This window comes from Podarcis erhardii (genome assembly GCF_964252035.2).
Source record: "Podarcis erhardii genome assembly, chromosome: 5".
Taxonomy (NCBI): domain Eukaryota; kingdom Metazoa; phylum Chordata; class Lepidosauria; order Squamata; family Lacertidae; genus Podarcis; species Podarcis erhardii.
The window spans coordinates 19,281,902-19,294,725 of record NC_138509.1 but is presented as its reverse complement, the minus strand read 5'-3'; the positions used below and the strand labels follow the sequence as shown (position 1 = coordinate 19,294,725).

At 41.4% G+C, this 12,824-nt stretch overlaps 1 protein-coding gene across 11 annotated transcripts in view; it reads right to left on the bottom strand.

Moving 5' to 3' along the window:
• Positions 1-12,824, bottom strand: part of ZMIZ1 (zinc finger MIZ-type containing 1) — a 365,870-nt gene that overhangs the window by 128,221 nt on the left and 224,825 nt on the right. For all 11 annotated transcript variants that reach the window (XM_081864244.1, XM_081864249.1, XM_081864243.1 and 8 more), the window contains one exon: positions 3,325-3,438. In XM_081864244.1, the coding sequence (XP_081720370.1) occupies positions 3,325-3,438 (114 nt within the window). The remainder of the gene's footprint in view (positions 1-3,324; positions 3,439-12,824) is intronic.

The window sequence follows — 12,824 nt, the reverse complement described above, 5'->3', positions numbered from 1 at the left end:
AAAAATACGGTATTTTTCACAAGAGGGTGAAATGATTATAAGTTGAGAGATCCAAGTTGAGAATCTAGTATGGACAAGCAGAACGTGAAAAAGAAAAGGGCAATGGGAGTAGCATGATAAGGGAAGCTGAAGAGAGGTTTTCAGGGCTGAAAAAAGAAGGGGGGGAGGATGAGCAGACTCTGCAAGCTGAAATTCCAACTCCATTCCCAGAAAGTTCAGAATTCAATTTCTCCCTAGTGCTGATCCCATCATAATGAAAGAATAGCTTGCAAATGAAGATGAAAGAAGTGGGTCTGATGCAAGCTGACAACAGGAAACTACACAAAGCAAATCAGCCCACCATTTTTTCCTCATTTCTGCAGGAAAAAAAAGTGCTTTTCCACACTGCAGCTTGCAAGGGTTCCCTTTATATTTTCAAATAGAAAACTGATCACTTGCCTGCAGCTTTCTCTGGTTCCCTCATCACATCATCATATTGCTAGGAAAATGTCTCTTAACCTAACTCTCCTGCTAATCAAGAGTTTAATAACTGCTAATTACAAAACTCTCAGTGAATCTCATAACTGGTAGAAAGAGACAAGTGCATACCCCCCCTGCTGGTGTCAGAACGAATTTTTCCTCATTTAATTTTGCAAGCTTTTCAGTTACTGAAAAAATGGCAACCAGCTGCTAACTCATATTGTTCTGTTTTAAGGCACTTGAGTGTGCTTGAAATTATCTGAATATTTATTGTCTTTTCACGTTTCTACAATATCTCAAAGCAACATGCAATCAAATTAAACACATGTAAAAAGAACAAAAACACACGTAAAAAGGAAACTAAAAATACCAGTACTAAACCAGAATAAATGAAAGGTGGCAACAGAAATATTTGCAAATAAAGTTTGCAGGCTGGATGGTAATTTCCATTTTACTTTTGCCAACAAATAAAAATTTAAATGTTGAATAAGAAATAAATCAGAAACTTTTACCTAATAATAACTTGAGGTAAAGGTAAAGGTAAAGGTACCCCTGCCCGTACGGGCCAGTCATGTCCGACTCTAGGGTTGTGCGCTCATCTCACTTAAGAGGCCGGGAGCCAGCGCTGTCCGGAGACACTTCCGGGTCACGTGGCCAGCGTGATGAAGCTGCTCTGGCGAGCCAGCACCAGCGCAGCACACGGAAACGCCGTTTACCTTCCCACTATAAAGCGGTACCTATTTATCTACTTGCACTTAAGGGTACTTTCGAACTGCTAGGTGGGCTGGAGCTGGGACCGAAAGACGGGAGCTCACCCCGCCACGGGGATTCGAACCGCTGACCATGCGATTGGCAAGTCCTAGGCACTGAGGTTTTAACCATAGCGCCACCCGCGTCCCCCTATAACTTGAGGTATAATCATTAAATAACCCAATGTATAAAAAACACTCTAGACTAGAGCATTGAACACATAACAAAGATTTAAGTAGATAAGGGAATTATGTTACATACATTCCATTTTGAATATGGTTTCTAAAGACAAGTCTAGATATGGTTCCTTAGAGTCAGAGTTTTCTAACATATCCTTGCCCCAATATTCAGAGGCAAATGTGGCCATTCATTAAAAAAAACCCAAAAAGAACTGGTAACGATGTGTCTTTAGCTATAAGACACATTGTTAAGTTTTTTTGTTTTGTTTTTTTGTCTCCATATTTTGTTACAAAAAGAATGTGTTTCCAAAAAACGCTTTTATGCCTATAAATGGTATTAGTAACACTCAAGAGGCAGAGATACTGTAAATGGAGGTGAGGCTTGAGAATCCAGGTTGCTTCTACACTAAAACTTTTTTCTTTGCACATTATGCCCTTTTTGTTTCTGCTTTGTTCTCAGAGCAGCTGGAGAATTAGTGATGAATTGTTCTTTAGTTAGTCAGCTTTTGTTGGTGGGGGAGTGCCTTACTAGTTTCCATTTATATTTATTTTTCTTTGAAACCAAACTAGCATTAACAACAATAACACCAACAATATTATTTCGTTTATGAATCACTTCTCACGAGGCATCCCAAAATGATTTACAATATAATTAAAACATGCATAAAACTGTGTAACACACACACACACACACATATAATAATGCAAGAATATCAGGAACTAAAGCCAACAGTCCATCCTATAACTCCTGGAAGGAACGGAAGTTGATGAATTAAGGGGCAATTAAGGGGGAATCCCCAAGTTACAATGAACAGGAAGAAATAACAGAAGTGGAAGCTACAAGAAGAAAATGTTCAATTAAAGGCTCAGTAGGCCTTACTAGCACTCTGCCTCTTCCCACTAGACAGGCTAGTGCTTAAATAGTGATTTATATTATATTATATTATATTATATTATATTATATTATATTATATTATATTATATTAATATATTAATTATATTATATTATATTATTTATTTTCTAAACGGATCTGAAAAACCATGGATAAACAACACGTCAAACACTGAACTGCAGTGATTTGGCAACAGCAGCTTACAAGGCCAGAACAAATGTAGCTTCAGCAGTAAAGATGTGTAATGTACCCACCATTTCTGTGTGGAGATATTACAGTTGGGTGTGAGAGAATAGTGGCTTTCCTGCGGCCACTCAGTGAGTCTGGGGCTATAGTAGCTTTGAACCGGAGACTTCCTGGTTCACACCACACATTCTCAGTCACCTTACCGCAGCAGCTCACTTGTTGAATATGTTTGTGTGTACACTACTATGCAGTATGTAGTATTTAATATAATGGCACCGTCCCAAACACAGCTGGATTGGGTAGGAAAGGGGAGAGGGGAGACATAGGTGGAAGGCAGAGCTAAGGCTAATATATGCATGGTCTAAGACAGGATTGTAAATAGCCACTCAACAAGTCCTCTGAGCCAAGTCAGAAGCCCAAGCAATGAAGACCAGAAACTTCACAAAAGCAATTTCCTTTTATTTCGTTTAGGCCATATGAATAACACGGATATATATATATATAAGCAATGGGCTTGTAAACTTTTTCATGGACTGGTAGCTTTTCTTGACTGATTTGCAAAGCCAGTCAAAATCCCCAAGTTTAGTCCTAAAGCCCTGAACAAATCCACCTCTCAAATCCAACATCTTCTAACCTTTAATGATCTCTTACCCCACAACTTATAGGATGAGAAAACTCAGGTGCTCTGTTAGAAAAGGGATGGAGAGGTAAAGGAAGAGGAATAAGAGGGTAATGAATCAGTGTATTTAGCTGCACAGCCTCCACCTCCTTCTCCCCAAACCAGCCATCCTTAGGGATGCAGGCAGCAATTTAAAATGCCAGTGGAAAATTATTCTGCTGCACCAGAGTTGACATACCGTCAAACAGCCCATCAGACTCTGTTCAAAGGGCCTCTGGAACGCTCTCGGATCGCCACACCAATCCAGGAGTTCTGTAGCTGCATTGTGGAAGTTGGCAGGATTCTGTAAGTGCTGGGAGAGAAGGGAAATTAAATATAATTAGGTAAATAGATGCTCTCCAACTAAATGTGTTTTAGATTAGGTATTTTATGGGTACAGCTGGCACAGGTTATATACACAGTATCTAATTTTCTCTCTCACGGATATGTACCAAAATCCGTAACCAATCCTGGCACATAACGTCCAACTGTAGTTATTTGACCTGGCTGAATGCCACCATCTTTGCTTTGGCAACTGGACCCAACAGTGTTGCTAATAGACACATAGCCTCAAAGTTCTGAAATTCACAATATTTGTCTGCATATTCTCACTAGAATCCTGACAATCCTTTCACACTATGTCTAAAATCAGAGACATAGGCTATGCTTACCAATTACTCCTTTGTCTATATATAAAGTAATAGAATGAGTTCACGTCCATCTGCTCTCTTTCCTCTTCCTTCTTGGTTACAACATTGATATGCAAAATATGCTAACAGTACAAAGCTGCGGCATACAAATTGGACTCTCTCTCTCATATGCCATATATCCATTGTGGTCTTTCACAGTACTGAGCACTTTTTAAAAACCATTTCTTAGCCAGTGAGATCTGGCTTTACTGGGTCTGCCTCAGTGTCCCAGGCTAACTAACCTACCCATGCCAGGTGTGAGCCCTCCTGAGCTACTTGAAGGAAGGGCGAGGTACAATAGTAATAAAGTGGAAAAAACAATAAATGGAGGGAAACTACTGCATCTAAGTATTTCAGTGACGACGACATAAGTGAACATATTGAAGATTACAGAAGAAAGATCACACTGCTTCTCCACCCTAGCAGAAAAAAGAATTTATCTCCTATTATGCCTAGGAGGAAGAAGTGAATTTGTGCCTGATGGACACCTGCTGAGTTAATGCATTCTTCACTATCTCATTCTCTGTGGGACTGACCAAATCACAGCCATGTTCTACAGAGTTCAGTTTCTGCCCTTTTACATCAAAGTACTCTAACCATGAAAATTATTAAGAAATTTAGAAGATGGAAAGGATTTTGCCCTTAAATCTCTACATAATTTGCTTTCAAACCCCTTGAGAAGAGACCACTGTGATGGATGTTTATATATTCCATCTCTTTCCCTATCTTAAGTAATTTCTACAAGGACTTGGTATTCACTTCAGTAACTAAAGTTCTATATACTCCTTTGGTGCTTATACAGTAAATGCAAACATAATATAATATGTACCACAACAGAGGACTATACTGCATATATATCATACAATACATAAGGGCCTACCAACATAGTACCGTATTTTTCGCCCCATAGGACGCACCTAGTTATTTTGGGGGGAAATAAAGAAAAAAAATATTTTTATTCCCCCCCCCCAAGTGCGGGGCTGGTGCGGGGGAAGCGCCCCATGGCTAGCAGAGCGCTGCGCGAAGCTCAAAGCTTGGGGCGTGCTGAGCTCAGCGTGCCCCAAGCTTCTGGGTGCCGGCAAGCTCTCCGCTAGCCGTGGGAGAGCCGGGCAACTTTGCGCGGCTCTCCCACGGCTAGCGGAGCGCTGCGCAAAGCCTGAAGCTTGGGGCGTGCTGAGATCAGCGCACCCCTAGCTTCTGGGTGCAGGCAAGCTCTCCACTAGTCGTGGAAGAGCTGCGTCTCCCACAGCTAGCGGATAGCTTCCTGAAGCCTGGAGAGCGAGAGGGGTCGGTGAGCACCGACCCCCCTCGCTCTCCAGGCTTCAGCGAAAGCCTGCATTCGCCTCCTAAGGTGCACACACATTTCCCCTTCATTTTTGGAGGGGAAAAAGTGCATCCTATAGGGCAAAAAATACAGTAACTTCAACTGGAAAGGTGGGAGCGGCAGTTCTGTGGGCTTCTTAACAGTCCGTTGTCAGTATGCTCACAACAATGATTCAGAACAATTTTGGGGGGTAAAGCCAATGCAGTTAAACTAGTGTAGCACTAAAATACATTTCTAGAATAGAAAAGCAGTAGGCTAGCTATATAAAAGACACATTCTCACCCCTACCATCTACTGAGTTGTTTTCCTGAGAAAGGAAACACTGCTATAGTTAGTAGTAGTAAGAGAAACATCCACCTCTCCTTTTTGTTCAAATTCTGCACCAGGAAAATTATTATTATTATTTTTTTATAAATATTTATTAAGGTTTTTAAATATAAATGCACATAATAAACAATCTTACTTCTTTTACAACAATTTCAACACTTCTTTGGACTCCCTCACGTCTCCCGCTCCCATTTACATCGTTAAAATTTTTTTCCAAACAAATTATCAACTTATTTGCAATCTCATGTCCACTCATTCAAATATAATCTAGCACTTCTTCCAAAAAATTTTATTTTTTCTTTAGTCTCACTTATCATCAAATTTAGATCTAGTTTAGTGGTGACCAGTTTTTTATAATCTAGCATCCTTCTTAACATTCAACCAAATTACAATGTTTTTGTAGATACATCTTGAATTTCTCCCAGTCTTCCTCCAATTTCTCTTCTCCCAGATCACGGATTCTGCCGGTCATCTCGGCCAGTTGCATATAGTCCAACAGCTGCATCTGCCACTCTTCCAGTGTGGGTAGATCTTGGGTTTTCCAGTTTTTTGCGATGAGAATCCTTGCTGCCGTTGTTGCATACATGAAAAATGTTCGATCCTTCTTTAACACCTTCTGGCCGACAATGCCCAGAAGAAAGGCCTCTGGTTTCTTTGTGAAGGTATACTTAAATACCTTTTTCAGCTCATTATATATCATTTCCCAGGAAATGCACCAGGAAAATTATTATTCAGTAAAACTAAAATAAAGAACTATTCTTTTGCATCCTGGGGTGCAATTTGCATACTGTATCCTTACTCTTCCCTCATCATTTTGACAGAACCTGACTTTTTAGAAGGAACAAAGAGTGTGGACAGTAGGCATATATAAGGAGATATAACTCAGCTAACTGGAGTGGCATAATTGTCAAATCAGAGCTGCGATCAGGAAGTCCCTTGGTTAAATTTCACTTCATGCCCTAAGTTACTGTTCCCTCAGCCCACCATCTAAATAAAACATAATACTGTTAACTGATATGTCATAATGATTACCAAGGTAATGTAAGTTAAATGCTTTGAACATCTGCAATGCCTTACATAAATACTATTACTACAGAGGTGGGTTTAGGGCAGCATGACTGGTTCTGCAGCACTGGCTGCTGAGCCTAGGGGGTGCGCAGGGCACCACAACTATGACATAGTGAAGGCAGGAGGCGGGCACTGAATGTTGGCCTTGCACAGGGCATCGCTGAAATTTGAAAGACCCAAGTCTGCCCCGATTATTATGCTTATTGGTGTTATATTTTGGCAGGAGAATTTGCCTCTCTTCAAGGCAATGCAACTTGCCCCATGAATATAAACAGAGCCTGCAGGTGCCAGTACCCAAATATTTCAGTATAGATGTTGAAAAGGGATCTTTTGATTGAATCAGCTTAAACTCAGTGCTTTCCCACAGTAAATCCATAATGTAGACTCTCCTCAATTTCAACTTAGCTGCAATTTCTATGCTGAGCATGTGAAGCCTATTTGGTATTAAGGCTTGTCTGAACTATGTGGGGTTCTGTGTGTACAGAATACCTGGTGCTTGGTAGTCTGCTGAGCATTTCCCAGGCAACATTACCCTAGCAAGAGCTTCTACTGTTTAGGAGTTTTGTGTTAGGAGTGAGTATTATGGTTCTGGGCATTCAAACCCCTATACAGTGGTGCCCCGCAAGACGAACGCCTCGCAAGACGGAAAACCCGCTAGACGAAAGGGTTTTCCGTTTTGGAGGCGCTTTGCAAAACGAATTTCCCTATGGGCTTGCTTCGCAAGACGAAATGTCTTGCGAGTTCCTGCGGGTTCCCCCCTTCCCCCCCTTTTCCTAAGCCGCTAAGCCGCTTATCAGCTGATCCGCTAAAAGCCGCTAAACCGCTAATAGCGCTAATCCGCTAAACTGTCAATGGGCTTGCTTCGCAAGATGAAAAAACCGCTATACGAAGAGCCTCACGGAACGGATTAATTTCGTCTTGCGAGGCACCACTGTACTGAATTGCTGAAATCGCACTTTGCATTTCTTTGTGCACAGTTCAATATATGTGAAAGTGCTTGATGGGATAGGAGTAATTCTGCAGCAATCCTGGGGAAAGCTGGGAAATTGTCCATGGAATTCACCCCAACCCCCCATATTTTTCCATGTGAATTGTGAATGAATGCAAAATTGAACAAGTGGAATGACTACAATGGGCCTGTTCATATTTAACAACAACAACAACAACAACAACAATAATTTATTATTTGTACCCCGCCCATCTGGCTGGGTTTCCCCAGCCACTCTGGGCGGCTTCCATAAAAACCAGAAATACACTAAAATATCACAGATTAAAAACTTCCCTGAACAGGGCTGCCTTAAGATGTCTTCTGAATGTCAGGTAGTTATTTATTGCTTTGACATCTGATGGGAGGGCGTTCCACAGGGTGGGTGCCACTACCGAGAAGGCCCTCGGCTAAATGGCTAAATGATTTACTGGGATTATGCCTGATTACTCTTACTTTGCTCCTTCCCAGGTGCAACTGGGAGCAGCCATAAGCCATGTTTTGTTGTTATATCTGAACTGTGATCATAGTTTCTCCCTAACAAATCATTATCATCATAAAGTCAGCAACAAATCATGGCTTCATGTTGAGTAGTGAGCATGGTTTGTTCAGGAGACATAAACCACGATCCTGGGTCTGAACATAACAACAAGCCAAGGCTTAATGGCTTGGTGCTCCTGTTTGCAGCAGCATAGGAACAAAGCACAAGTGATCCTGACAAGCCATTAACTGTGGCTTATCATTATGTGCAAACAAGGTCAATGTTAGCCAAAGTTCTAATTAACTTTTTTTCAGGTGACTACCCCAAGGAAGCACACAAATTTATGTGCCCAGCTCTTGAGGCTTGCTAAAATAGTATGTTAACAATTCTCAGTTTCTTAATGTCTTTTTTTCATAAATCTAAACGTAACAGTTGTCATGCCTTAAAACACTTTACATGATTTTCCAAGTGGAAAACTGAACATTTAAACCACACTAACTATACTTTATTGATTCTTTTTTTCCTAATCAAGTATTTCTGTTCAAATACTTCTGGGAAATCCTTTCAGGTGTTTTTAGTTGCGCTTACTAAATGTAAATCGGATAAACATGCTAAATCAAATCTCCATCAATTTAGGGTAGCAGAATACTTTCTGGAAAACTTTCTGATTCATTTTTTTCTGCAAACCGTACTTCGCTGAAAGTGAGGCTATTGCCTGCGACACCCCACAAGACTAGCAGCGCTACAGCTCCTTTAACCACCCCAATGCCATTTATTTGTATAGTACTTAAAAAAAAAAATCAGTCAAGGGGGCGACTTCTCTCTTACTGCACTGTAGTTGGAAAACCTTCATTAATATCCCTACCCCAAGGTGGACTTCTTGGCAGCGCAAGCTTCAACAGGCAGTGTCTTTAGCTGTTGTGCATAGTTGGGGCTGGGGGTAGGAAGCCAGGATGCAGACGACTTGGCTGGATCAGGAGAAAGGCAAAGAGCCAGGGAGCAGGCAAACAGACCAGACAGTACTCAGGGAGACATGGGGCTGAGCAACAAGACAAAGGAAAATAAATGACTCAGCAAGGCACAGACACGAAGCTTGAAGCAGGAGCCCAACAGGAGCTGCTGAGAGACTAGAGCCAAAGAAAGCAAGGAAATTACAGCGGCCTCATATGAGCTTACATTCCAAGGCAGAGCAGATCTGATGGCAAACGGGGCACAGAGAGTGGGGGCACGCTGCAGGAGTGTGTTGAAATGTCTTAGAATCATAGAATTGTAGAGCTGGAAGGGACCCGGAGGATCATCTAGTCCAACCTCAGGAAAATGTAGCTGCCCAATGTGGGAATTGAACCTGCAACCTTGGTGTTATCAGCACCACACTGTAACCAACCAGGCTAACATCCAGACTGGGAAGGGAGGGGGAAGAGAAGAATGAACACAATGGCACAACACTTTCAACAGACCAAGGCCCTAAAACACTGAATTCAAATGTATGTATGCACTGAGTTTTAAGAAGCCAATAAAAATAGAACTTTTGCAGATTGAAATCTGAAGGGCATCACAGAGGTAGGTAGAGAACCTACCTATAGTGCAGAATGAAGTTTGAGATGTGTGACAAGAGACACTTCTTTAAGCAGAGAAGACAAAACAGATGGTATCACATGCCAATATGTTTTAGATTCTGCACAAGAGCAGTAATAGTTCAAATGAAGAGCACTCAGGGCTCAAGTTATCTTATCAAGGCACAAAAGAATGACAGCAACAATATGGAACAAAATAATCACACTGCAAGCTCTCTGCTTAGCTTGATTTGCTGCTGAAGGAAATAAGTGCAGAATCTTAATATAGGATAATGCATATTTGGGGGCAGGGTATTTTTCTTTTCTTTGAAACATGTCAGACTCTGAAGACATGGAGCTAATTTGCCACATCTTAACTGCTCCTCAAAAGGAATGTCATGCAAATATGGCCTGTTTGAGTAGCAAACTACTTAACTATGCTAAACAAGTTACTGCATTTATTTATGGGATGCCGTGCCAAATTATGAAGGCTGACTCAAGCTGCCTGTTTGTTTTGCCCAGTTACATCTGCTCTGCTTCTTGCTTTAATTGAACTGCTAAACAGCAACACAACTAATGATGTGGGTGCTGAATGAGTGCGTTTGCATTTACGTCAATCAAGGGTCGCCTGGGGCCCCTTCATACATTGCTGCAGTGGCATGGAAGCTGCTTTCTGAGGTTTTTTTCCTCTGCTGCCACGGTACTACTTAGGAATCCCAAAACACATGGGTGGGGCCAATCACGTGGGCTGATGATCTGGTAGAAAGGACCTGTGAGGCTGGAGCCACACACATGCTTGCAATATTACTGTGGTGTTCATAAGAAGATGCCACAGGGAAGCAGCCCCAACATTGCCATGGAATGCCCTCCCATCAATGTCAAGGAGATAAAGAACTACACAATTTTTAGAAGACGTCTGAAGGCAGCCTTCTACAGGGAAATTTTTAATGTCTGATGTTTTGTTATGTTTTATATGTGTTGGAAGCCGCCCCGAGTGGTTGGGGCAACCCAGCCAAATGGATGGGGTATAAATAAAATAAAATAAAATAAAATAAAATAAAATAAAATAAAATAAAATAAAATAAAATAAAATAAAATAAAATAAAATGAACAATAATTGTAATGTATGAAGGAACCAGTCGAGTAATAAAATTACATACACAGTCAACCATTAGGAAAGCAGTGGGTGTCAAGCTCTCCCCAAAACTACTTGAATAACACCTCAAATTCACCCATACAAACCACTCAGAAAGAAAAAAGTAATTGCTACCAATCAGCGTCAACCTTTCAAAAAATCCTGACATCGAGTCTCGGTGTCTAAAAGTCACCCCCCCCACACAAATGGAGGGAAGTAGTTTGTTTTCTTTCTTTTAAACTGTATTTTTGCCACTGTCTGGCAGCAACACTAACAAAACTCTTCTGAGTAGCATCTTTCCAAAGGATTTTCTTGGGTGTGGGGGTTGATAAGTGTCACCGTGATATGGACATGAATTGTCCCTCTGAGCTGCAATCCTATGCAAACTTCCTTGAGAGTAAGCAATGGCGCTTACTTCCAAATAATGCTCATCTAGGATTTGGCTGAAAATAATGTCAAAGCAGCTGCCATTCAAGCCACCATTGATAGTGAGCATCTGATCATGAATTTGGTGTGTGTGTGAGAGAGACAAAGTGTGGGTCTGAGAGAGAGTCAAATAAAATGTTAGATGTGAATATAATGGTTTTCCCTGGACCAAAAGAAATCCATAAAGGGCTTGCAAATCACTCACTGTAATTCTTAATGTAGCTTTTTATTAGTCCAAAGCCCCAGACATTAAGAAGCTGCATTAGCAATCAGAGTACTGTGATCTCAACCCCCTTCCATTGTATGCACAGGAAACAGTTCATTCACAAAGTCTTTCCCTTCCTCACTCCCTGACATTAATTTCCCTGGCTACTATGGAACTAAAATGGGACAGCAGGCTGAGATACTGGAAAGCATTTTTGATATGGATGTTCAGGGCACAATTCTTTGTATTATGTTTGATCAACAGTTTGACCCCTAGACCCCTTTTAAAGGAAGGTAGGAAAGATGTAAGACACCCTGTAATGCAATCTATCTGCCTTAACTATTGAGATACCACCACAAAACATATTACACACATTAATGACACAATCCTCTACGAAGCTTGTTGCAAGCAAAAGATCAAGCATGGCCTACAATGCAATATCTGAAGCAAGCCTTCTCAAAACATTGTATCTTGCTAGTTTATTTCAAGTTAAACCCATGCAGACCCTGAATATTTCCTCTATAAGTGTGAGAGTATGCGTGATCAAATAGAAGTTTATCTGTGATCAAATGGAGGTTGGCAGAAGAATGGGTATGGGTTTTGAAAGGGGCATGATACCCAGTATTTGATACATTTAGCTCAATCCTATAAAAGGGAAGCACACTCAATTTAATGGGGCTTATGCCTAAGAAAAATAGTCCATAAGGGCTGCAGCCTATATACTCAAATCAGGCTGCCCAGGCATTGAATAAATGGATACCCTGGGCTCAGTCTTTCTGCTTTTGCTCAGGAGATGGAAGAAGCTCTGCATGACTAGAGTCTTCCATTAAACATGGAAATAATGACACTATCCTGCGATGTGCAGTTGTAGATTTGTTCTAGGCTGCACTCTCAGTTTATGCAGTGCAACTGTGAAGCCCAGCAGAAACCATAATGAACAGTGCACCTAGAAGTTGGCTCTACACAGGAGCATCTGCAATGTGTGAGGTCGGGGTTGGCAGAGAAGACTGCTGGCCAGGTTCACACAGCTTACCACCAGAGTGTAAATGTGCAGTGACACAGTGAGAAGCTCACACTCACTTTACTCCTTTGCAGGCTTTTTCTCTCACTGTGGGACAGCAGCTAAGCCAAGATGTTTTGGCTTAGCATGCCATCTGAACCCAGAAAACGTGGTTAAAGTTTCTCCTCCTTAACCTCAATCTGTAGCACAAACCTTGGATACAGATCATGGCTAAAGAGGAGAGACAACATGCTAGGCCAAACCTTATGCTGGATGCAGTGCTATGCTAAAAAGTCCTGGGAGGAGCAAAGTGGATGAAATTTCCTCCTCAGGAGCCAGCACATTTGTGCCAAGTCCGTTTGGCTTACCATGATGTGCAAATGCAACCAAAGGGGGGGATATTCAGTGAAGTTAAAAGTCTGAAAGCCTCTCCCACAGATGATACTGAGCTGAGCAAAAGCAAATTAATTAGGTACTATGTGAGATCCCAAAAGTGTTTAAGAAGT